The sequence below is a fragment of the Quercus suber genome, unplaced genomic scaffold (assembly GCF_002906115.3).
Source record: "Quercus suber isolate HL8 unplaced genomic scaffold, Cork oak 2.0 scaffold_672, whole genome shotgun sequence".
Lineage (NCBI taxonomy): Eukaryota > Viridiplantae > Streptophyta > Magnoliopsida > Fagales > Fagaceae > Quercus > Quercus suber.
The window spans coordinates 83676-104566 of NW_027070113.1; the positions used below are offsets into that span (position 1 = coordinate 83676).

Genomic DNA, 20891 nt, shown 5'->3' on the forward strand with positions numbered 1-20891 from the left:
AAGGATGCTACTTGATTGTTAAGCGAAAATCTTGATCTACAAGAATTATTGATTCGGGCAAGCAAATTAAATAAGGATTTTTAACAGAATACCTAACGAGAGGTCTCATTCAAGCTTGCTTGAAGAGAGTTCTACATCACACAAAAGAGGTACCTTCATATTTACTAAAATAATTCTCTAAAACTCTGTGCAATAAGACAAGAATTTTAAGTTTAGCATTTTTTTTTATAATTAAATATCAATAAATAAATATCATTTGAAAATAGAATCTAGTCTTCTTTTTTTTTTTTTTTTTTTGCATGATTGTGATTAATTTTATTATTTTTCTTTCTATTGTACTACTTAATTATCTTCTAAGGATTGGGTCTGTAAAACTTGCGGAGAGAATAATTTGCAAGGGAGAAAGATGGGTTGTGTAAACGTGGGTCTGTAGCTATGATTGGGCCCAAATGGACACCTGTGGGCCAGTAAATACAGTATGGCTAAGCCCACTTATGGCCCAACAACCAATTAGGCCTCAAATATGAAGCTACAATTTTTCACAACCATGAACATGTTATTTCCAACAATTTGCATCTTTTTGTTGATACACAGTCTCATTTGAAAAACTTCAATACACATGCTCACATTTCATCCAAACTCCAAGCCATGGCAAGAATATGTTCCAACCAATTTACACTCACATACCACCTCTTCTACATTATTCAAAACCTCTCTCTCTCTCATCCAATAAAATGATTAATTGCCTTAATTTGGTTTAAAGAAAAACCTATGCATAGTGAATAATCTAACTCAAGGTCAGGAGCTTTGATATGCACTGTTATGCACCATGAGTGTGAAGTATGTTCAACAGCCAAAGTCAGATAGGTACTCAGGATGAGTACGCTTGTAGCGTTCTAATTAACGGCACGTAATATGTTAAATGTCATAAAAGACTTGAGCATGTCTTTCTCATCATTAATTAGTTTTGAAGTGGAATAACATTGCTCACCGTTGGACACTAAAATATTTAAGAGCATTCGCAGCAGTGGTTGTAAAATTTTAGCTATTTAGCTACACAAAAAGTCACTTTATTTATTTTACCTACACACATGCTGCAGCAGTGAATCTATTTTAACTTTCAACACAATAAAATAATATACACGTCACAATAAAATAATATAAACACTACAATAAAATAATATATCCTACTACCAAAAAACAACCACACACCAACCACAACCACTGTCAGCCACATCCACACCCACAACCACCACCACCACCACTACCACCACCAGCAGTTCACAGCAGACACCAAAAAAAAAAAAACCCAAATCTCCAATTTTTTTCTTCAACCTAGACCAAACAAAATAAAAAATCACGAGAAACCCACCCGATCGGCGAGCAAGCACTGCGATCGGCGTCAACAATCACGGTTGATCGGCGGCAACACCCACACCCACCACCACGAAACCCACCCGAGCCACCTACTGATGCCGACGAACCCAGCCACCCACCAATGCCGATCTACCCACACAACCACAACCACCACCACACCACAGCCCATAGCCCACAGCAGAGGAAAAAAAAAAAAAAACCAAGTAAGGCGCGAATGGGTTGGCGGGGTGGATCGAGGCCGAGGTCTGCGGCGTGGATCGACGATGAGGTCTGCGGTGTGGATCGGCAATGAGGTCTGCGGCGTGGATCGGCGGCATGGAGGTGGGCTGGTAGCGGTGAGATGAAGTTGAGAGAGAGCTGAGAGAGGCGAGAGTTGACAGAGAGAGAGAGAATGGGGCAATATTTTAATGCGGCCTGAATAAAAAATTAATTTTTTTTTTTTAGCTCCAAGCTACAGTGCACATCTATTTATAGATGTACACTGTAGCGAATCAGCTAAAAATTTTAGCTTTTGCTCTACTGCTGGAGCATCATTTTAACAAAAGTGTAAGTAAAATATAGCATTATAGCTTTTTACCTACACTGCTACAAATGCTCTAATGGGCTTACTCATTTACCAAAAAAACATAAACTAACACTATATTTTTTACCGTCAAACCCACCATCAATTTTGTAAAGTTACCTTAGACTGTGCATACTAATATATAAATCTGTGCAATATCTAACTTTAATCCCAATCCTTCTTTGTCACCAAGTTAAATTGATAGTTTCAGTTGTATGATGTCTACTGATTCAACAACTTTCTAAGGTAGTGCTGGGCTTTGTGCCTCTAGATTTCATTCTCTTTCCAGTTTGAAGCTTTCAACCAGTTAAATAGTGATGGCACACCTCAAATTTTATACTTTTTGTTTGTTGCCCCAGAATTGTACAAATAGAAATCAAATCCACTGTAACTTTGTGTCTACCGCCTCTCCAATTTAGGATTATTTTCAACCCATACAAAAATTATCTAACTCAAGTCTACATTCCATGAAATTTTTTTATAAACAATACCATATTCCAAAAAATTAAGTGTATCTTTTCAATAGATTTTTGTAATGAATGAATCTAAAATCTTAATTAGTTATGGGTACAAGTCTTGAGATTCTCATTTTTTATAAATGTCACGGTACCAATTATGCTTATGCTAGAACTCCGTAAAAATGGAAAAAATCATAGAAGAAATGATCATAAACCTCTTATATAAACCCCATATCACACCCAATCCAATGTATGGATGAAAAACTCTAGAAAGTCCATTATTTTTAGTATTTTTCAATTTTGTAAGTTCTAATTTTAGTTTTAGAGAAGTTTAGGCTAGTACTACACTGGTGCTTTTCGATTGAGTGATTTCATTTCTCTACTTTGGACAAGTGGCCCAATAAGATCAGGGACGAAGCCAGGAGTTCCATTGAGGGGGGCTGAAGTATGAACAAATATATTTTTTTTCTTGAAAATCCAAACAAAAGAATCAAAATTTTAAGCTATTAAGTTAAAAAATAATGATTTCAACCCAATTATAACAATCATTAACCATAAATTTATAATTTGAAATGGTTTGGGCAAAGGCTAAAGCACCACTTCCTTATAAATAAAAAATTTCATTATGATATTAACTAATTGTGTTTGTGTGCATCAACCATTGAGCAATGTGTGGTGTGTCATATCTTGAGCGGGTGTGGCATTTTTAATCTTACAATCTAAGCATACCACTGGCTATGATTGGGCCCAAATGGACACCTGTGGGCCAGTCAATACAGTATGCATAAGCCCAACAACCAATTAGGCCGCAAACATGATGCTACAATTTCTCACAACCATTAACATGTTATCTCCAACAATTTGCATCTTTTTGTTAACACACGCACAGTCTTATTTGAAAAACTTCATTACACATGCTCGTCTTTCATCCAAACTCCAAGCCATGGCACCAATATGTTCCAACCAATTTACACTCACATACCACCTCTTCTACATTATACAAAACCAGAATCCTTCCATTCCATATTGCAAACACTTTAAATGAAGGCAAGCAACCTAAACAATCCTCAGCAGGCAAAATCAAACGCCTTGTTCTGACCCAAGAAGGTAGAACAAAACTAAACACCTACCCGGACCGAGAATTCTATGCTTATCCAAGGTTTGTGACCCATGTTGATGATGGATTTATATCTACATTGACCAATATCTATAAAGAAAGGTTGAGACCAAGTTGGGAAATTCTTGACCTCATGAGTTCATGGATTAGTCATCTACCTAAGGAAGTGACATACAAAAAAGTGGTGGGACATGGACTAAATGCACAGGAGCTTGCAAAGAACTCTCAGCTGGACTATTTTTTTGTGAAGGATCTCAATCAGGATCAAAAGCTTGAATTGGAAAGTTGTAGCTTTGATGCAGTGCTATGCACTGTGAGTGTACAGTATCTTCAACAGCCAGAGAAGGTAAGATCATTAGAACAAAGAAGTCTTTTTGTAGTGTCTTAATTATAGGCATACAAGCATGCCATGCACTGAAAAAACTTTGATCACTCTGAAACTTTAATCAAATTGCTCTCTCCTGAAATGGGGACATCGTTTAGAAGAGAAAGATTTTCACTTTTTACAGTTGAGCTCTTGGTAAGCTAACACCAAAAATTCTGTGGTCATACACTTGTAAAACTACCTTAAACTGTACATACTAATATATGTTTTAGTGTAATGAAGTTGGATGATTGATTATTCCTTCAATGTCACTAAATTATATTGAAACTTTTAGTTCTATGATGTGGACATTGATCTTACAGCTTGCTAGGTTGAACTGGGCTTTGTGCCTCTTGAATTCTGGTGGAGTTTGTTCTTCAACCAATTAATAGTAATGTTAGAGCCCCGATTTTAATTTTTTGGTTTGTTTCTGTAGCATTGCCTAGATCTTCCAAGGCTAGCATATAAGCTTCAGTAGTTTCACTCAGCAAGGAAATGCTGACCGCACTGGCTGCACAAATCACAATACTAATTTTCTGTAAGAAAAAAAAAAAATCACCATACTAATTTACTAAGAAGATTTCCTTCAGGTAAACTCCAGAACTGGAGGGATTTCTTTTCTCCAGTTTCTCAGTTTCTAAATCCTAATCTACAGCTTATCTGTGCACTCCCAATCCCCTTCCCCAAATGAAAATTATTTTCCATCTTTGGAGCCTCACCAAATTACTTCTCCCTTGCTTTTGAACAACATTTTTTTTATTATACATCTCTTTCCAGTCCCCAAAAATGTTGGTCTTCTAATTAAAACAACAAATGCCAGTTTCTGGTTGTTAATCTTTCAACATGGAATAGTAATCATACTTGTAACTTGTGGCAGAAGCTGAGTTCATGGCTTACATGTTTGTTGCCTTTGAAGCCTCTTCCAACTCAAGGAGGAAATTTCTCACTTTAGTTGTTGAGTTTTTGTCTTTGACTATCAAAGGGTGAAATAAGTCTGGCTTCAAACATTAATGTCATTCACTGAAATGTATCATTCTTTTATTGTCTTGTCTCCTTTGTTTTGGATTACAGTATAGGTTGGTTGTCTTTCATGTATTCGTTATGAAGCTTTACCGTCAAGTGTAGTTATAAGTAGCAATGGCAGAAGTGCAAAGAGTGGTATGGTGGTGTGTAAAGTGTTAAGTATCAATAAAACTTATTTTTCAAAAAGAACTCCTTTGTGTATTCTGCTTGAGTGTAGTGGGACTAATTACAAAAGATGCTCTCTTCCTTAGTGTAAAATTTATTTATTCTGACAAGATTTGAGCAGAAAAAAACTCAACATAATGTACTGCAATGTTCTAGTTAATGTAACAGTTCTTTCATAATCACCCTCCCCCCACCCCCCAAAACCAAAGAACATGCAACCAGTGTTACAATCGTACAAAAATTCTCTTGTCTGACATGATCTTCTAACAAAAGGTTTTGGTCTATACACTCATCCGCATGCTTGCAAACATCAACCCTGAAAAGCAATCACATATTGAAAATTACAACTGAAACCAAAGAGAGACATGGTTAATAGATTAAACTGGTGAAAGGGTATTCAGCAGCCAACTCAGAACTAAAATTGAAGAAGAAGAAAACTATTGACTAACATCATTGCAAATTGCAGGTATTTGCAGAGGTGTTTCGGGTGCTAAGGCCAGGAGGGGCATTCATTGTGAGCTTTAGCAATCGATTGTTCTACGAGAAAGCCATAAGTGCATGGAGAGATGGGACTGGATATGGCAGGGTCCAACTAGTAGTGCAGTACTTCCAATGTGTGGAAGGATTCACTCAACCAGAAATTATTCGAAAGTTACCAGCTACTGGTGGTGCTCAAGAGGACAAATCACCATTCAGTTGGATCAGGAAGCTCCTGGGATTGTTGTCTGGATCTGACCCTTTCTATGCAGTGATAGCTTATAAGAACTTCAGACCAACATATGAATGAACATGTGCTTAGCTTTTTTATATAGAACATCTGCATTGGTGCATATACTATATGTTTGTGCCTTTAGCCATGTATACGTGTGTCACTCACTCTCCAAAATTTTTGAATTATTTATTTCTTTTGAGTCTAATTAATATACTGACATGCCTTTTGGAATTAAAAAAAAGTAATGGCTTTTGCTCTAGCGATATAGCTATCTTAAAATTAAATCTAAAAGTAGTTTAATATATACAAGTGCATCAAATTATTTTTTAGTAATTTTCAACTCCTGAATTGGTCATGATGCATCTGAGCATTTTGAAATGCACACAAATATGATGTGTTTTGATAAATTTGATTGTAGACCTCCCTAAAATCACTAAATCAGCCCCTCCCTTTTCTTTTTGGGGGTTCAGTCGGATCTCTGCAATGTGCTACTAAAAAAATTAAAAACAAAAATGGATGAACGAACAATTATAATGTTTAGGAGCATTAAAGGGTTTTGTTATTGTTTTTTTATTATGTTTTTTATAGTGAAAAATCCATGTGCTAGAAACAAAGTTGTGTCAGTAAGCATATATAAATTTTGAGGGGAAAAAAAATCCCAAAAGGCATAAGGAAAATCTTCTTTTCTCTAATGAGGAACTTGTAAAGGCGAAAACCAGGGCCCAGAGGGAAGCTAGTCGCCACAATAAACGTTTTAGTAACGTTTCATTTCCGTATTGTTACAAAAGATATTGGTACTTGGTAGAAGCTACAGTTTTTTTTTTTTTTTTTTTTTTTTTTTTTTGAGTTTATAACATGGAGCATATTATCTTAGAAGTTTATATATTTAAGGCTAAATTATAAATTACACACTTTTAACTTTATTCAAAATTCTACATAGCTATTCTCTCAAAAAAAAAAAAAATAAATAAATAAAATCTTCATAGCTATGATCTTTTTTTTTTTTTTTTTGAGGAACCACCCTCACAGAAGGAGGGGGGAGGATATCATTGACAAATTTCAGAAACATACACACCTTCCACCGCTGGAGGAACATCCTCCATCCAGGATTGGAAGTGGATAAAGTTACATGCCAATCTAGCTATGATCTATTCCTTTATGTCTTGTAGTAATTTTTTACTTTTTGCCATTAGGCGTTCCAAAAATAATGCATTTTAAAAAAAAAAAAAATTCAAAGATACCAAAATTATTTTGTTTTTGAACACTACGGCAAACCCTCTAATAGAATGGATAGAAGAACTAAATTGAAAATGAATTATAGGATTGAAATAAATAAATCAAAAATTACAGGATTGAATTGAAATTTCATACAATTTTTTAAAAGAATTTTGGCAAAGTTAAAATATGCAATTTATAAAAAAGAGACAAAGTTCTCTCTCTCTCTCTCTCTAAAAAAAAATCATATATGTCTTGGTGTTGAAATACAGAAAAAAAAAAGAAAAGAAAAAAAAACAGAAAAAATGCTTAGAAGTAGAAATAATAGGAAGCAAAATATAGAAGATTGTCTGTCTAACTTGATATATTTAATTTACTTTTATGAAATAAGACAAAAAAAAGAGAGTACAAAATAATAACAAAATTATATAATAAGTAAAAAAAAAAAAAAATATATATATATATATATATTTTAAAGGAGTAAAAATATCTAAACCCCAAACTCCTAAATGATGTGTTTTGACAAATTATCTACATCTGCAAATCCTAGGCCAAATTTTGGACCATCCTATTTGTAAAGCTTTTAATGTGACTCAAACAGCCTCTTCCCTCTTCTTCCCCACAACCCCTTATCCTCTCTCTCGCTCTCTCTGTCTCTCTTCTGCAGCCACTCTTCTCTTCTCTTTAAGCCATTATCAATGGCAGAAAGTTGTTTAATTTCCACACCAACACTCTTCACCACTAAAAACCAATCCCCATCTCTCTCACTTCCCTCAAAACCCACCAAGCTCACACATCTCTCATTCTTATCCTCACCATCTTTCCCTTCATGGGTCTCCCTCAAAAACAAGTCTTTGCCTTTCCAACTAGTCCCACTTGTGGCTCAGACCTCAGACTGGGCTCAACAAGAAGAAGGGGAAGAGAACCAAGTTGAAAAGGGTTTGAGTTGGGAGGGCCAAGGGTTGGAGGAGACAGTGGCTAGTGCTGCTTCTGATGAAAGTGAGGCTGAAGGTGAAGAAGAAGACGAAAAAGAAGAGAGTTCTGGAGATGGGGTTTTGGGTGGGGGTGAAGAATTTTATCCAGAGCCACCTGAAGAAGCCAAACTCTTTGTGGGTAATTTGTCTTATGATGTTGATAGTGAGAAACTAGCTGAGGTCTTCAATCAAGCTGGGGTTGTTGAAATTGCTGAGGTAAAGTTTTCATTTCTCTCTCTCTCTCTCTTTATTTGTTTGTTAGAGCAATAATGGAAGTTGGCAAATTTTCTGACATTGAATTATGTTATTTTTCTGGTTTTGTTATAGGTAATTTACAATAGGGAGACAGACCAGAGTAGAGGTTTTGGGTTTGTAACTATGAGTACTGTTGAAGAAGCTGAGAAGGCTGTGGATATCTTCCATCGTTATGTAAGTTGCCCTTTTCTTTAGTTTTGAATTATCTATTTATTGTCTGAACTATGTTATATGATTACAAAATTAATAGCCGAGTTAGAATATAGCAAATATAAGCACGTTCAATTCTGTAGTTCATTGTGTAATTGGAGCTTGCTTGGATGTGCTTCCTTTTATGTACCTTTATGCCACAATTTCATTTTCGCCCCTTTGGATTTTGTAGTCTTGATGGAATTTACCGAATCTTGGTCCCAAAATTTTGGGGTAATCATTGAGAATAATTGTTTAACTTTAAATGGCTAATGCACCAGAATTTAGTTCTGATCGTCGTGAGAGGGTGTGAGTTCAAATCCCACTTCTGACAACTGTTCCTATTTTTATTTATTAAAAAAAAGGTGTTTAAATAGCTTATAAGAAGTTCACGTGCTCTTGTGCACTTGTTTTGGAGAATGAGACAGAATCAAGGGCAATGTTCATACTGTGTGGGGAATGGTCCAACCGCAATCTAATGGCACACTATCATGCAATGCTTAATGTTAAACAGTGCCTCCCACTTATATGGTCCAAGTGAGCGTGGTCTTACTACCTTCTGGTTTGCTTCTATTAAAAGACATTTCTGTAAGCGCCTTCTTATTAGCTGCATAGAAACCAATAGGTGAGTGAAAATATGTCAACTTTCTCAAAATGGGAGGCTTATATTCTGAATTTGATAGTTCAATCAATCATTGGTTAGTGAGTAGCGTGCGGTTCTATAAAAGCTTTACATTATATCCATGCTTATTGAGTATCAAGTGTTTGTGACTGTAATATCCAAGTAGCTGACGCCTGCATACATTTCTAAACAGGATTTAAATGGGAGGCTTTTAACTGTAAACAAGGCTGCTCCTAGGGGGTCACGTTTAGAACGACCTAGAATGAATGATTCTTCATTCAGAATCTATGTTGGTAACCTGCCATGGCAAGTGGATGATGCTCGTCTGGAGCAGGTTTTTAGTGAACATGGGAAGGTGGTTAATGCCAGGGTAGTTTATGACCGGGAAACAGGCCGTTCACGTGGATTTGGCTTTGTTACAATGGCTAGTGAGACAGAATTGAATGATGCGATTGCTGCTCTTGATGGACAGGTTACTTCTATACCCTGTTACATTTAGAAATTTGAATTATGTTTTTTAATTTCAGATCATGCAAGGGGCCATAATGCTTTAATATGCTTATTTCAGATTTTATGTTGGTTATGTTAAAGCCAACATTTGGGCAATCCATCTAATGCTATTATCATCTGCAACTGCATTTGTATTCACTATCTGAACATCTTGTAGTCATTGATATTTTTTGTTAACCTGGGTTGAATTTTATTTGAGAAATTTGATCATGGTAATTAAGCAGTCCTAATGGACATTATTTCCATATATAAAGGAAGAAGATCTTGATAATATGTCTAAATGACTTGTTTTGGTAAAAGATGGATATTATTTATGTAAATTCAGGGGCATGGTACACGTTATAGTACTTGTCCTTTTGGGGTAAAAAAAAGTATTTGAATCCTTTTGCAATTAAAACCGTATGTTCCCACATAAATCCTTTTTCTTTTTAATATTCTTGATTACTAGGCTTGTGTTTATTAATAATAATTATTATTAGTACTATTTTGCTAAAGAACAGGATTTCACATCTCTGTAGTGGCAAAATGTGCTTCTTGCTAAAGATTCTTTTGTTGACAAACAACCTGATTTTATTTTTTATTGCTGGTGGCAGAGTTTGGAGGGCAGAGCAATGAGAGTAAACGTTGCTGAAGAACGACCAAGGCGTGGCGCATTTTCTTTTTAAGAGAATTGTTGTTCAAGATTTTACTTTAACTCTTCAAGCCTGGTATAGTACTCTTGGAAGATGGAATTTGATCATCATTTTAGTTTTTTTCTTTGTCGAGGATGGTGAGAGGAAAGTTCTGTATTAGGATATTAAATTTTCTCTATTCTTATTTCTTTTCTTTTTGCTTTTTGGTATGTTGATGAATTGATATCCATAATCTATTGTCATTACATTTTATCAATCTGAGTACAATTGTCACATTCTCCTCATTTTGTCAACTCTTACTTAAGAAAGTCATCCTATGCCAAATCTCATGGGAACTGTGATAATGCTCTTTCTTCTCACTGCTCTTGCAAGTTGCAGTCAGCTCTCTGCTGTCAACGTCTTACATACTATGGCCATTTAAACCATCACCCATCTCTCCTTTGATTAATATTGATGGTCTTTATACCACTCCTCTCTCTTCTCTCGCTTCTCTTTTCAGGTTAAAAACTGTAATTCTAAGTTTCTAACTGAATATTTTCTTTCAAAAGGTTTGCAATGAGAGGTCTCATGTTTTGGCTTCTGAAGCACATAACATATATATATCTATGTACCTTGGAGCATTTTCGTTATTATTATTAGTTGAACAATGGTCTCAGTTGGTCTATTTTACTGCTAAATAATATTTTCAGCTCCGCACAAGTTTCTCTAAGCTTGTGCCGTTTCAATTGCTGTTTAATTTGTCAATTCTGGATTGCATTTGAAAACAATGTATATTTCAAGGTTTCAAATGGGCTTTGTAGTAGTCCACCATAAATTATTTTGCATGCAGAAACTTTTTATTTGGAATGGTAAAAGCCAACTTAGGGCGTAAATGTCAAATCGCAGGTTGTCTTTCCGCTGTCAGGCCTGTGAACTGTGAACTGAATCCCTTTCTTTCCGAACACTTTCACCAAAGGGGCACAATGAGAATGAAGTGCTGTTTCAGTTTCTTTCCAAAAAGTTTCACCAGAAACCACGTGTCAACAACTTGGCTAAGACTTAAGCCTGTGAATTTTTCAGACTCAGGGGGTGTTTGGTAGAGTAGTTTGAAAATTGTTGTTTATAGTTTTTTGAAATACGTGTGGGTAAAAAAGTGTGTTGAAATGCGTGAAATGCTGTTTAAAAACTAAAAAATGTTGTTTGAAATGGCAAACCAAACGTGGCCTCAATTATTCTCAACTTCTTTACTATACTTTTTTATTTCTTTAATGTGAAATTCACACTCATCTATATGTACCTAACATGAGGAAATTATATCATGTAAAAAGTAATGTGTGAATATTAGGAATACATTTAAGGAGGGATCCCTTGTTTATTTTGAAATATATATACACACACAATTTACCCTCTATAAGTTTGGTGAGTTGTCATTTTAGTTCGGGAATTTTAAATTTGTTATTTTTTGTCTGTTAATTCTCTCCATTGTCGTTTAAAAAACATGAATAACTCTCTTAAAATGCTGTTTTAAATCATTTTTAATGGATGGAAGGACAAAAGTGACATAACTGTTAAAGTTAATAGAATGAAATGACAAAAAAATTAATTTTAGCAAACTAAAATGACAATTCACTAATCTTATAAGATGTAATTTGTATTTTCTCCCCCCACTCCTCTCACCCCTTTTCTTTTCAACTGTTTTTTTTTTTTTTTTACTAACCTAGTTGTGTTAAATTAGAAGAAAAATCATAGTTACCAGAAGAGCAATAGTACAAATGTGAAATACGAACAAGGCCGTCGATGTTCTGATATTGATGAGTGTTAGGAATATTTGGATAATTTGTTACACTAGATGGTCAAATTGGTTTTCACAATAGTCTTTTCATAGTGAGGGTCATCATATCCAATAAGGGGATTGGGCATTGTAGGGTCGGTTTTTGTTGTAGCCCAAAAGATATGGGTTCCTCCAGGCCCAACGAACCCAGAACAATAAATTTGTAGAGAGTGGGTTGAAGGTTTAGGTGCTCACCGGTGTGCATGAGGCATAAACTCCTTTTCTTTTATTGAAAGATACTAAGAACAATTTACAACGGGGGGATGCTCCTCGGACCATGGCCGAGGAGGTTTTTACTCCTCCCCCCAAACTCCTTCCCCCCCCTCCCCCAAACTCATTTTGCTCTCCTTTCTTATATATCCCTATCTTCCTCCTCATGTTGATCATCTATTGGACTCCTTTCTGACCGTCTGTCCCGTCAGAGGTCATATCCGTGCTCAGGTGGCTTACCCTTATCGATGTTTCCCTGTCAAGGAGTTACATCCCCATTAATGCGGCCAAAAGGGTTAGGTGAGCGTATTCAATGCTGAGGTGACAGTTCGCCCAAGGCTTGCCCCTTCTCCGTACTTCTGTTGCCAATGCGTGGCACTGGGCCCTCTTCTCTTCGGATATTCCAGGAATCCTTTGGTAGGGTGGTCCTCGTGTTTTTTCGAGGTCTCGGACGCCCGAGGATAGGGTCATCCTCGGACCCATCATGCATCCTCGGCGTGGGCCATTTGGGCTTGGCTTGGAGTGGGCCAAGGCTACCCGATTTTTTGGCCCCACAATAGCCCCTCAAAATCTTGCTGCACGCATTCTCGGGCGGGGAGAAGGATTTTGACATCCTCGGCCTTACCCCTCCTCGGTCAGTACTGGGGTCCATTCATCTGCTTAAGGCATGTCGCTGACGTTTCGGAGCACGTAACGTGCCCATCATTAAATTCAAGCGGCTCTGTGCTCCCCACGTCTAATGAGGCGTTATCCATTCAACGGTGGAGGTTCGTCTCGCATTTATGGGCGGAAAAACCCGCATGGTTTCTCGATTTGGGGTATAAATACCCGTACGAACTGCTTCTTCCTGTTTCCCATTTGTAATCAAGAATTCTTGTGCGCCCCTCCTAAGTTCAGCCATACTCTTGCACCTCCAGCACAAAAAGCCTGTCCGAGGAGCTCCTCCTCTTTTCAGTAAGTCGCTCTATTCCTCTCTGAGCTCTCTCTCTCTACTCTTTCTTCTACTTCGCCTGTTCTTTCTTAGTTCTTTTAGGTGTCAACCGGGATGGGTAGGTTTAAGAAATACGTCGATACTGAGGAGGCGATGGAGAAATTCATCACCGACTACCGAATTCCCAGTAATGTAGGTCTGAGATATTGTGAGGACGGGGATTGGCGCATACACAGACAGGAGGCCAAGGTGGTAATTTCCATTGACGCCTTCCTTGAAGGGGGGATGACGATCCCCATGGGGCCGGTGATGAGGGATTACCTCACGCACTTCCGGTTGGCCCCCACCCAATGTGGGATAAACGTCTTTAGGATTCTGGGCTGTGTGGACGCCCTGAACGAGAAGATGGGGTTGAGGTTGACCCACCACGACGTCAACTGGTGTTACAACCTCCAGTTTCTTAAGGGCAAGTCGTATTACCTGAAGACGAGAGACGACAGGGTGTGGCTCATTCAGTGCCTCCCCGAGTCTAGCAAGGGGTTCAACGAGGATTTCCTCATCGTGTCAGGGGAGTGGCACGATGGCCTTCACTGCCCAACAACAGAGGGAATACCAGGTGGGGCAGTGGGAAACATGAGGGGTTTCAAGTTCTCGTCTTTTTTCTTCCCCTCTTTTTTTTACTAACGCGGTAGTGCTTTTCGTTTGCAGACCCGCACGCTTTTGAGCGTCACTTCCATCTGGTCAACCGGGAAGATTTGCAGAAGGCGCTGAGGGCGTTGGTGTATATAAACGAGGACGACAATCAGGTTAGGGCCGCCCACATAATTTTGGGGTATAAACCTACTCAGAAATCGTTCTCGGTTCCGAAGCACGTCATCCGAGTCGGCGATCCTCGACTTCAGAGGATTACTGTGACCGAGGACGGATTTTCGTTCCCCGAGGAGCCTTCCGACCAGGAAGCTGTCATGCTAGCCGTCCCCTCCTCTTCCCAACCGCTCGCCGAGGCCGCCGAGGAAGATCCAGAGAGGGAAGGGGACGCGTTTGACGTTTTCGCTCAGCTTGATCAATCCGAGGACCCTCCTGGGGACTTGGGTGATCCCAATTTGACCGAAACAGACCTCCTTGCTTCAGAAGCCCCTCCTCGGCCGAGAATGGGTTACAAGAAGAAGCCCACCACCAACTTGCTGGACCTGATTGAGGGCCAGCCGGGGGAGTCCCAACAGAAACTTCCCACTCAACCTCTGAAGACTAGGTCGACTTTCGCTTAGTAGAAGCTCCCTCCTCCTCCTTCTCAGACGCGCTCACCCTCTGGGTCCGTGTCTGCCGGCCTCAAGAAGAAAAAGGATAAGGGTAAAAGGCCTGTGGAGGATAAGACGGTGTCCTCGCAGGAGGACACTACTCTACGGCCGTCTAAGCAGCTCAAAATAGGTGACAAGAGCCAGGAGAGGCAGGTAGTCGACACCACCTCTTCCGAGGCTCAGGCCTGGCTCCCAGCCCCGATGCTCCGTGGGGAGCCCTTGAGGGATAATGCCTCCCTCAGGGACTTCAATGAGGGCGAAGGTGCGCGCGTGGCCGACGCGCTGGAGAGGAGCCTGCTGCTCCCGGCGGACATGGCAGAGCTTAACTCTTTGACGAGCGAGCAGGTCTTCCACAACCTCAAGCGATATGTGGGGATGGTAAGGGCTATAACTTTGACTCTTCGCCTACTCTTTTTCTTTTATTGGGCTTATAGCGTATTGGTTATTCTGGCAGGCTGTCCAAGCTATCTTTAGGTTGGAGGGGGCGGCAAACGACCAGAGGAAGGCTCTCAACAAGGAGCGTGATTGGCATTTTGAGGCTACCCGGGCTTTGAAGAATTCCGAGGCTGACCTCGCCAAGGCCCGAGAGGATTTGAAGGCGGTGACCAGGGAGCGGGACAGTGCCCTGTCTGGTCTTGAGGGAGCCCAGAACCAGGCCAAAGAGTAGACAAGGAGCCTGGGCAAGGCGGGGGAGCAATTGCAGATCGCGAGGGATCTGATCGCAGATCTGCAGGCTAAGATGACAAAGGTCGAGGGGGCCCAGAGGGGGCAGAATGGGCTAGAGACTAGGCCTGGCGGGCTAAGGACGAGGCGAACTATGGCAGGGAGATGGCCCTGACTGCCAAGGAGGATGCTGAGGCCGCAGCCTACGTCGATGGGGTGGCTTCGGTAGAGGCCCTCTACAAGGTTCAAGTCCCGGGGGTATGCAGGTGATACTGCTTCCAGGTCTGGGTTGAGGCCCTCAAACAGGCTGGGGTGGAAGCTTCGTCCGACCTGTGGAAGGCGGAGAACGTGTACTTCCCCCCTGCTATCCGCGAGGTAGCCCCTGATGACCCTAAGGTTGGGGAGATTGCTGAAGCGGTGGGGGCTGCTGAACTGGGGGAGCATTCGAGCGAGGAGGTGCCCCAAGAGATAGTGGAGATCCTGTCCGATGATCAAACCCCCGCCACCGAGGAAACAGCTGCTCTCGCCGCACCCTTGCAGGCCGTCCCCCCAAGCCAGGGCTCGAAGGGGTCAGGGGTTGCCCTTGCCCAGCCTGAGCAAAAAGAGTAGACTCCCCGGCGTCTCGGCTCGTCCCACTTTCATGTTGTTTTATTTTATTTTGTTGTGCTTCTCCTCTATTGTACTGTGGCTCTTGCCATGCAATTTTTACGGACTCATTATTGTAATGCGAATTTAATTTTCCTTTCTATTTATTTCAACTGCTTATTTGTGGGAACGTTGCCTGCTTTTCCTCTTTTCCTTTGGTCTGCACGATTTTAGCTTGAATTGTATGTCGGCCAATTGCGCCAGTAACGATGATAGGGAGGGAGAACGTATGTACGGGCAGCCCTCTGACGTCTCAAGGGCTAGGTGGGGCTTGATCCTTTCCTAACTTGGTATATTTTGTAGTTAGTCTCCCTGTAGGCCTGAGTCCGAGGACCATGCAATGCCTTGATTCTGTCTGACGCTTCCATTTCTCAATAAGTATCTAGTTTCCCCATAGGTTTGAGTCCGAGGACCATGCAATACCTTGGTTCTGTCTAGTACCCAGGTATAGCCGAGCGGTTAGTTTCCCCATAGGCTTGAGTTCGAGGACCATGCAATGCCTTGGTTCTGTCTAACGTTTCCATTCTTCTGTAAGTATCTAGTTTTCCCATAGGTTTGAGTTTGAGGACCATGCAATACCTTGGTTCTGTCTAGTACCCAGGTATAGCTGAGCGGTTAGTTTCCCTATAGGCTTGAGTCCGAGGACCATGCAATGCCTTAGTTCTGTCTAACGCTTCCATTCCTCTGTAAGTATCTAGTTTCCCCAAAGGTTTGAGTCCGAGGACCGTGCAATACCTTGGTTCTGTCTAGTACCCAGGTATAGCTGAGCGGTTAGTTTCCCCATAAGCTTGAGTCCGAGGACCATGCAATGCCTTGGTTCTGTCTAACGCTTTCATTCCTCTGTAAGTATCTAGTTTCCCTATAGGTTTGAGTCCGAGGACCATGCAATACCTTGGTTCTGTCTAGTACCCAAGTATAGCTAAGCGGTTAGTTTCCCCATAGGCTTGAGTCCGAGGACCATGCAATGCCTTGGTTCTGTCTAACGCTTCCATTTCTTTGTAAGTATCTATTTTTCCCATAGGTTTGAGTCCGAGGACCATGCAATACCTTGGTTTTGTCTAGTACCCAGGTATAGCTGAGCGGTTAGTTTCCCTATAGGCTTGAGTCCGAGGACCATGCAATGCCTTGGTTCTGTCTAACGCCTCAATTCCTCTGTAAGTATCTAGTTTCCCCATAGGTTTGAGTCCGCGGACCATGCAATACCTTGGTTCTGTCTAGTACCCAGGTATAGCTGAGCGGTTAGTTTCCCCATAGGCTTGAGTCCGAAGACCATGTAATGCCTTGGTTCTGTCTAACGCTTCCATTCCTCTGTAGGTATCTAGTTTCCCCATAGGTTTGAGTCCGAGGACCATGCAATACCTTGGTTCTGTCTAGTACCCAGGTATAGTTGAGCGGTTAGTTTCCCTATAGGCTTGAGTCCGAAGATCATGCAATGCCTTGGTTCTGTCTAACGCTTCCATTCCTCTGTAAGTATCTAGTTTCCGCATAGGTTTGAGTCCAAGGACCATGCAATACCTTGGTTCTGTCTAGTACCTAGGTATAGCTGAACGGTTAGTTTCCCCATAGGCTTGAGTCCGAAGACCATACAATGCCTTGGTTCTGTCTAACGCTTCTATTCCTCTGTAAGTATCTAGTTTCCCCATAGGTTTGAGTCCGAGGACCGTGTAATACCTTGGTTCTGTCTAGTACCAAGGTATAACTGAGTGGTTAGTTTCCCCATAGGCTTGAGTCCGAAGGCCATGCAATGCCTTGGTTCTGTCTAACGCTTCCATTCCTCTGTAAATATCTAGTTTCCCCATAGGTTTGAGTCCAAGGACCATGCAATACCTTGGTTCTGTTTAGTACCCAGGTATAGCTGAGCGGTTAGTTTCCCCATAGGCTTGAGTTCGAAGACCATGCAATGCCTTGGTTTTGTCTAACGCTTCCATTCCTCTGTAAGTATCTAGTTTCCCCATAGGTTTGAGTCCGAGGACCATGCAATACCTTGGTTCTGTCTAGTACCCAGGTATAACTGAGTGGTTAGTTTCCCCATAGGCTTGAGTCCAAAGGCTATGCAATGCCTTGGTTCTGTCTAACGCTTCCATTCCTCTGTAAGTATCTAGTTTCCCCATAGGTTTGAGTCCGAGGACCATGGAATACCTTAGTTCTGTTTAGTACCCAGGTATAGCTGAGCGGTTAGTTTCCCCATAGGCTTGAGTTCGAAGGCTATGCAATGCCTTGGTTCTGTCTAACGCTTCCATTCCTCTGTAAGTATCTAGTTTCCCCATAGGTTTGAGTCCGAGGACCATGCAATACCTTGGTTCTGTCTAGTACCCAGGTATAGCTGAGCGGTTAGTTTCCCCATAGGTTGAGTCCGAAGACCATGCAATGCCTCGGTTCTGTCTAACGCTTCCATTTCTCTGTATGAGGGGGTTTGTCCTCGGACCGCTTTATTGGAGACGATTCCTCCTTGGGTCAGACTATGATCTTACACGTGGCGTTGACCTCGCCTCCAGCTCGAGTCCCCGCCTTTTTCATTTACGAGGCGTCCCTTGGCCGTTCGCGTTCCGCGCTTGACGCTTCGGTGTGCGAGACGCGCCTTCATTAATGTCCTCGTGAATTAACACAAATCCAGCGGTCTACGGTCCCCTTGGAATTTGGTAGCTTCGTGATTAGCACTGCTGATAATTCTCCTTTCGAATTCTGTGTGGATTAATTCTCACCAACCTTCATCCTCTATATAAGACTTTCCGGGGTGATGGTTTCTCCATACTCCATGAACTTCCCAACACAAACAGAAACACGCCCTTTCAGCTCCCCAAGCCCCTTTAATAACCCCGCCAGAATTGTGACCGGAGTTGGCAGATATGGGGCAGCTTTGGGCGGGTGTAAGGACATCCGTGCCGAGAGCCGTTGTAACCGCAGCCCCCACTGGGCTTCCGGCGCGACAGAGTCTAGGCGTAACACTGACAGTACCGTGCACGGTGGCTAGGAGGGATGTCGCTGAAGTACCTAATGTCTCTCTCTGGAGCGCACCTCCGACGGAGGAGACGCGCGAACTCATGTCATGGCTGGTGCCCGAGTGTTGCCGTCTCCAACGGCCAACGCTCGTGAGGATTGGAGAGAATCAAGGGAACATTACGGGGGATGGTGTCCTGGTGCCCCTGTATCTGCTCCTCGCTTTGTTCAAGCTCCGCCGCACCGAGAAAGGTGTTGTTGGTGGCCTTGAAGCAAGTCAGCCTCCTTCCCTCATCCCATTGTCAAGCTCTCCCATTCTCTTAGTGCCAATAAAAGCACAGGTTGACACTTCCCTCTAGCTAGTTTTAGGATGGGTCCGCCTGGGCCTCTGTTTGTAGGATTAGCTTGTAGGAGTAGTTTTGAAACACGCCTGCCTGAGCCTCTGTTTGTACATTGTAACTTTTTGTTTAATAAAGTAATGTGAAATCTTATTCTGTTTCTGTTGAATCTTCTGTTTCGAACTTTTGTCTTTCTGCAACGTTTGTTTTTTTTTTTTTTTTGCATCACCACCAATCTTCCGTAGAATGATTACTTAGCTTGATTGCCTGTTGCGCCAGTTAGCGCACTAATCCTTCCCACAGACGGCGCCAATTGTAGGGTCGGTTTTTGTTGTAGCCCAAAAGATATGGGTTCCCCCAGGCCCAACGAACCCAGAACAATAAATTTGTAGAGAGTGGGTTGAAGGTTTAGGCGCTCACCGACGTGCATGAGGCATAAACTCCTTTTCTTTTATTGAAAGATACTAAGAACAATTTACAACGGGGGGATGCTCCTCGGACCATGGCCGAGGAGGTTTTTACTCCCCCCCAAACTCCTTCCCCCCCCTCCCCCAAACTCATTTTTCTCTCCTTTCTTATATATCCCTCTCTTCCTCCTCATGTTGATCATCTATTGGCCTCCCTTCTGACCGTCTGTCCCGTCAGAGGTCATATCCGTGCTCAGGTGGCTCACCCTGATCGATGTTGCCCTGTCAAGGGGTTACATCCCCATTAATGCGGCCAGAAGGGTTAGGTGAGCGTATTTAATGCCGAGGTGACAGTTTACCCAGGGCTTGCCCTTTCTCCGTACTTCTGTTGCCAACGCGTGGCACTGGGCCCTCTCCTCCTCGGATATTCCAGGGGTCCTTTGGTAGGGTGGTTCTCTTGTTTTTTCGAGGTCTCGGACGCCTGAGGATAGGGTCATCCTCGGACCCATCATGCATCCTCGGCGTGGGCCATTTGGGCTTGGCTTGGAGTGGGCCAAGGCTACCCGATTTTCTGGCCCCACAGGCACCAACATATGAAATTGGTTAGAGCATTCCAATTTGAGTCAGGGAAAAAAGAAAAAGAAAAAGAAGATAAATTCCCTTTGCCAAATAAGAGTGCGAGATAATTATAATAGCTATGAAGGCTTTTTTCACTCTCTCTTGCCTTCTCAGGCTTACACTGACTCTATTTATAGACAATACAACATACATTATGCATTACAGAAAAGGTAGGGGCCTAATTTATGGATTTACAAGTGGCAACAAAGGTAGAGGGCTTGGCTGGAGATGTGTCTTCTGCCGGATAGAGATTCTGATATCTAAAGTATAAAGGCTCTAGTTACCAAATGCTGGAGCCGAGCAACATGTGTTAAACTAAGTAAGGACCTGTTTGCATGAGTAGATTGCCGTAGATATGCTTCTGACAAAGGAGTAGATATTGGATTGTTGAGGATAAGGGGTTACGTCTGAAGATGTTTCTAGGACCTTTATTATTATTATTATTATTATTATTATTTTAAGTGTGAAAGATGTCTAGTCCCATCTATCTCTTCCTTGGAACCATTCTTTATCAACATCATCATCTGGATCATGATTATGATAGTGAGGGTCATCATATCCAATAAGGGGATTGGACATTTCCTAATGATCTTCACGTAACCATTGTTGTCTACAAACATTTGGATCAGTTGGTATTATTTCAGGGAAGATTCCTTTATTAAGAGATTTTGCCATTGTGAGAGCATGGAAACAAGATACCCAAGAAACATCCAAATGTGTATGGAGAGTCATCTGAATTAGTAACCCAATGCATCTCCGTAGGGTGGATAATTTCGTCTGCCCAAATATCATTTTTGGAATTAAGTTTGGCTACTAAACACGTTGAAGTGATTTTATGACCAAATCTTGGGTGTTTTGT

At 41.4% G+C, this 20891-nt stretch overlaps 2 protein-coding genes across 2 annotated transcripts; both read left to right on the forward strand.

Annotated features, from left to right (window-relative positions):
* Positions 1–3292: 3292 nt before the first annotated feature.
* Positions 3293–5923, forward strand: LOC112023988 (uncharacterized). Its single transcript, XM_024056632.2, has 2 exons — positions 3293–3860; positions 5533–5923. The coding sequence occupies exons 1-2, from the start codon at positions 3312–3314 to the stop codon at positions 5851–5853; spliced, it is 870 nt and encodes a 289-aa protein (XP_023912400.1). The 5' UTR covers positions 3293–3311; the 3' UTR covers positions 5854–5923.
* Positions 5924–7513: 1590 nt separating this feature from the next.
* On the forward strand, positions 7514–10431 carry LOC112023987 (28 kDa ribonucleoprotein, chloroplastic). The gene is made up of 4 exons (XM_024056631.2): positions 7514–8183; positions 8295–8396; positions 9227–9505; positions 10137–10431. Exons 1-4 carry the CDS (start codon positions 7692–7694, stop codon positions 10206–10208), a joined length of 945 nt encoding a protein of 314 aa, XP_023912399.1. The 5' UTR covers positions 7514–7691; the 3' UTR covers positions 10209–10431.
* The last annotated feature ends 10460 nt before the right edge of the window (positions 10432–20891 follow it).

Excerpts from the sequence above, each read along its gene's own strand:
- LOC112023988 (XM_024056632.2), top strand. The coding sequence starts at position 3,312 with ATGCTCGTCTTTCATCCAAACTCCAAGCCATGGCACCAATATGTTCCA. Across the intron at positions 3,861-5,532 it reads ATCTTCAACAGCCAGAGAAG|GTATTTGCAGAGGTGTTTCG; the intron begins GTAAGATCATTA and ends TGCAAATTGCAG.
- LOC112023987 (XM_024056631.2), top strand. The coding sequence starts at position 7,692 with ATGGCAGAAAGTTGTTTAATTTCCACACCAACACTCTTCACCACTAAA. Across the intron at positions 8,184-8,294 it reads GGGTTGTTGAAATTGCTGAG|GTAATTTACAATAGGGAGAC; the intron begins GTAAAGTTTTCA and ends GTTTTGTTATAG. Across the intron at positions 8,397-9,226 it reads TGGATATCTTCCATCGTTAT|GATTTAAATGGGAGGCTTTT; the intron begins GTAAGTTGCCCT and ends ATTTCTAAACAG.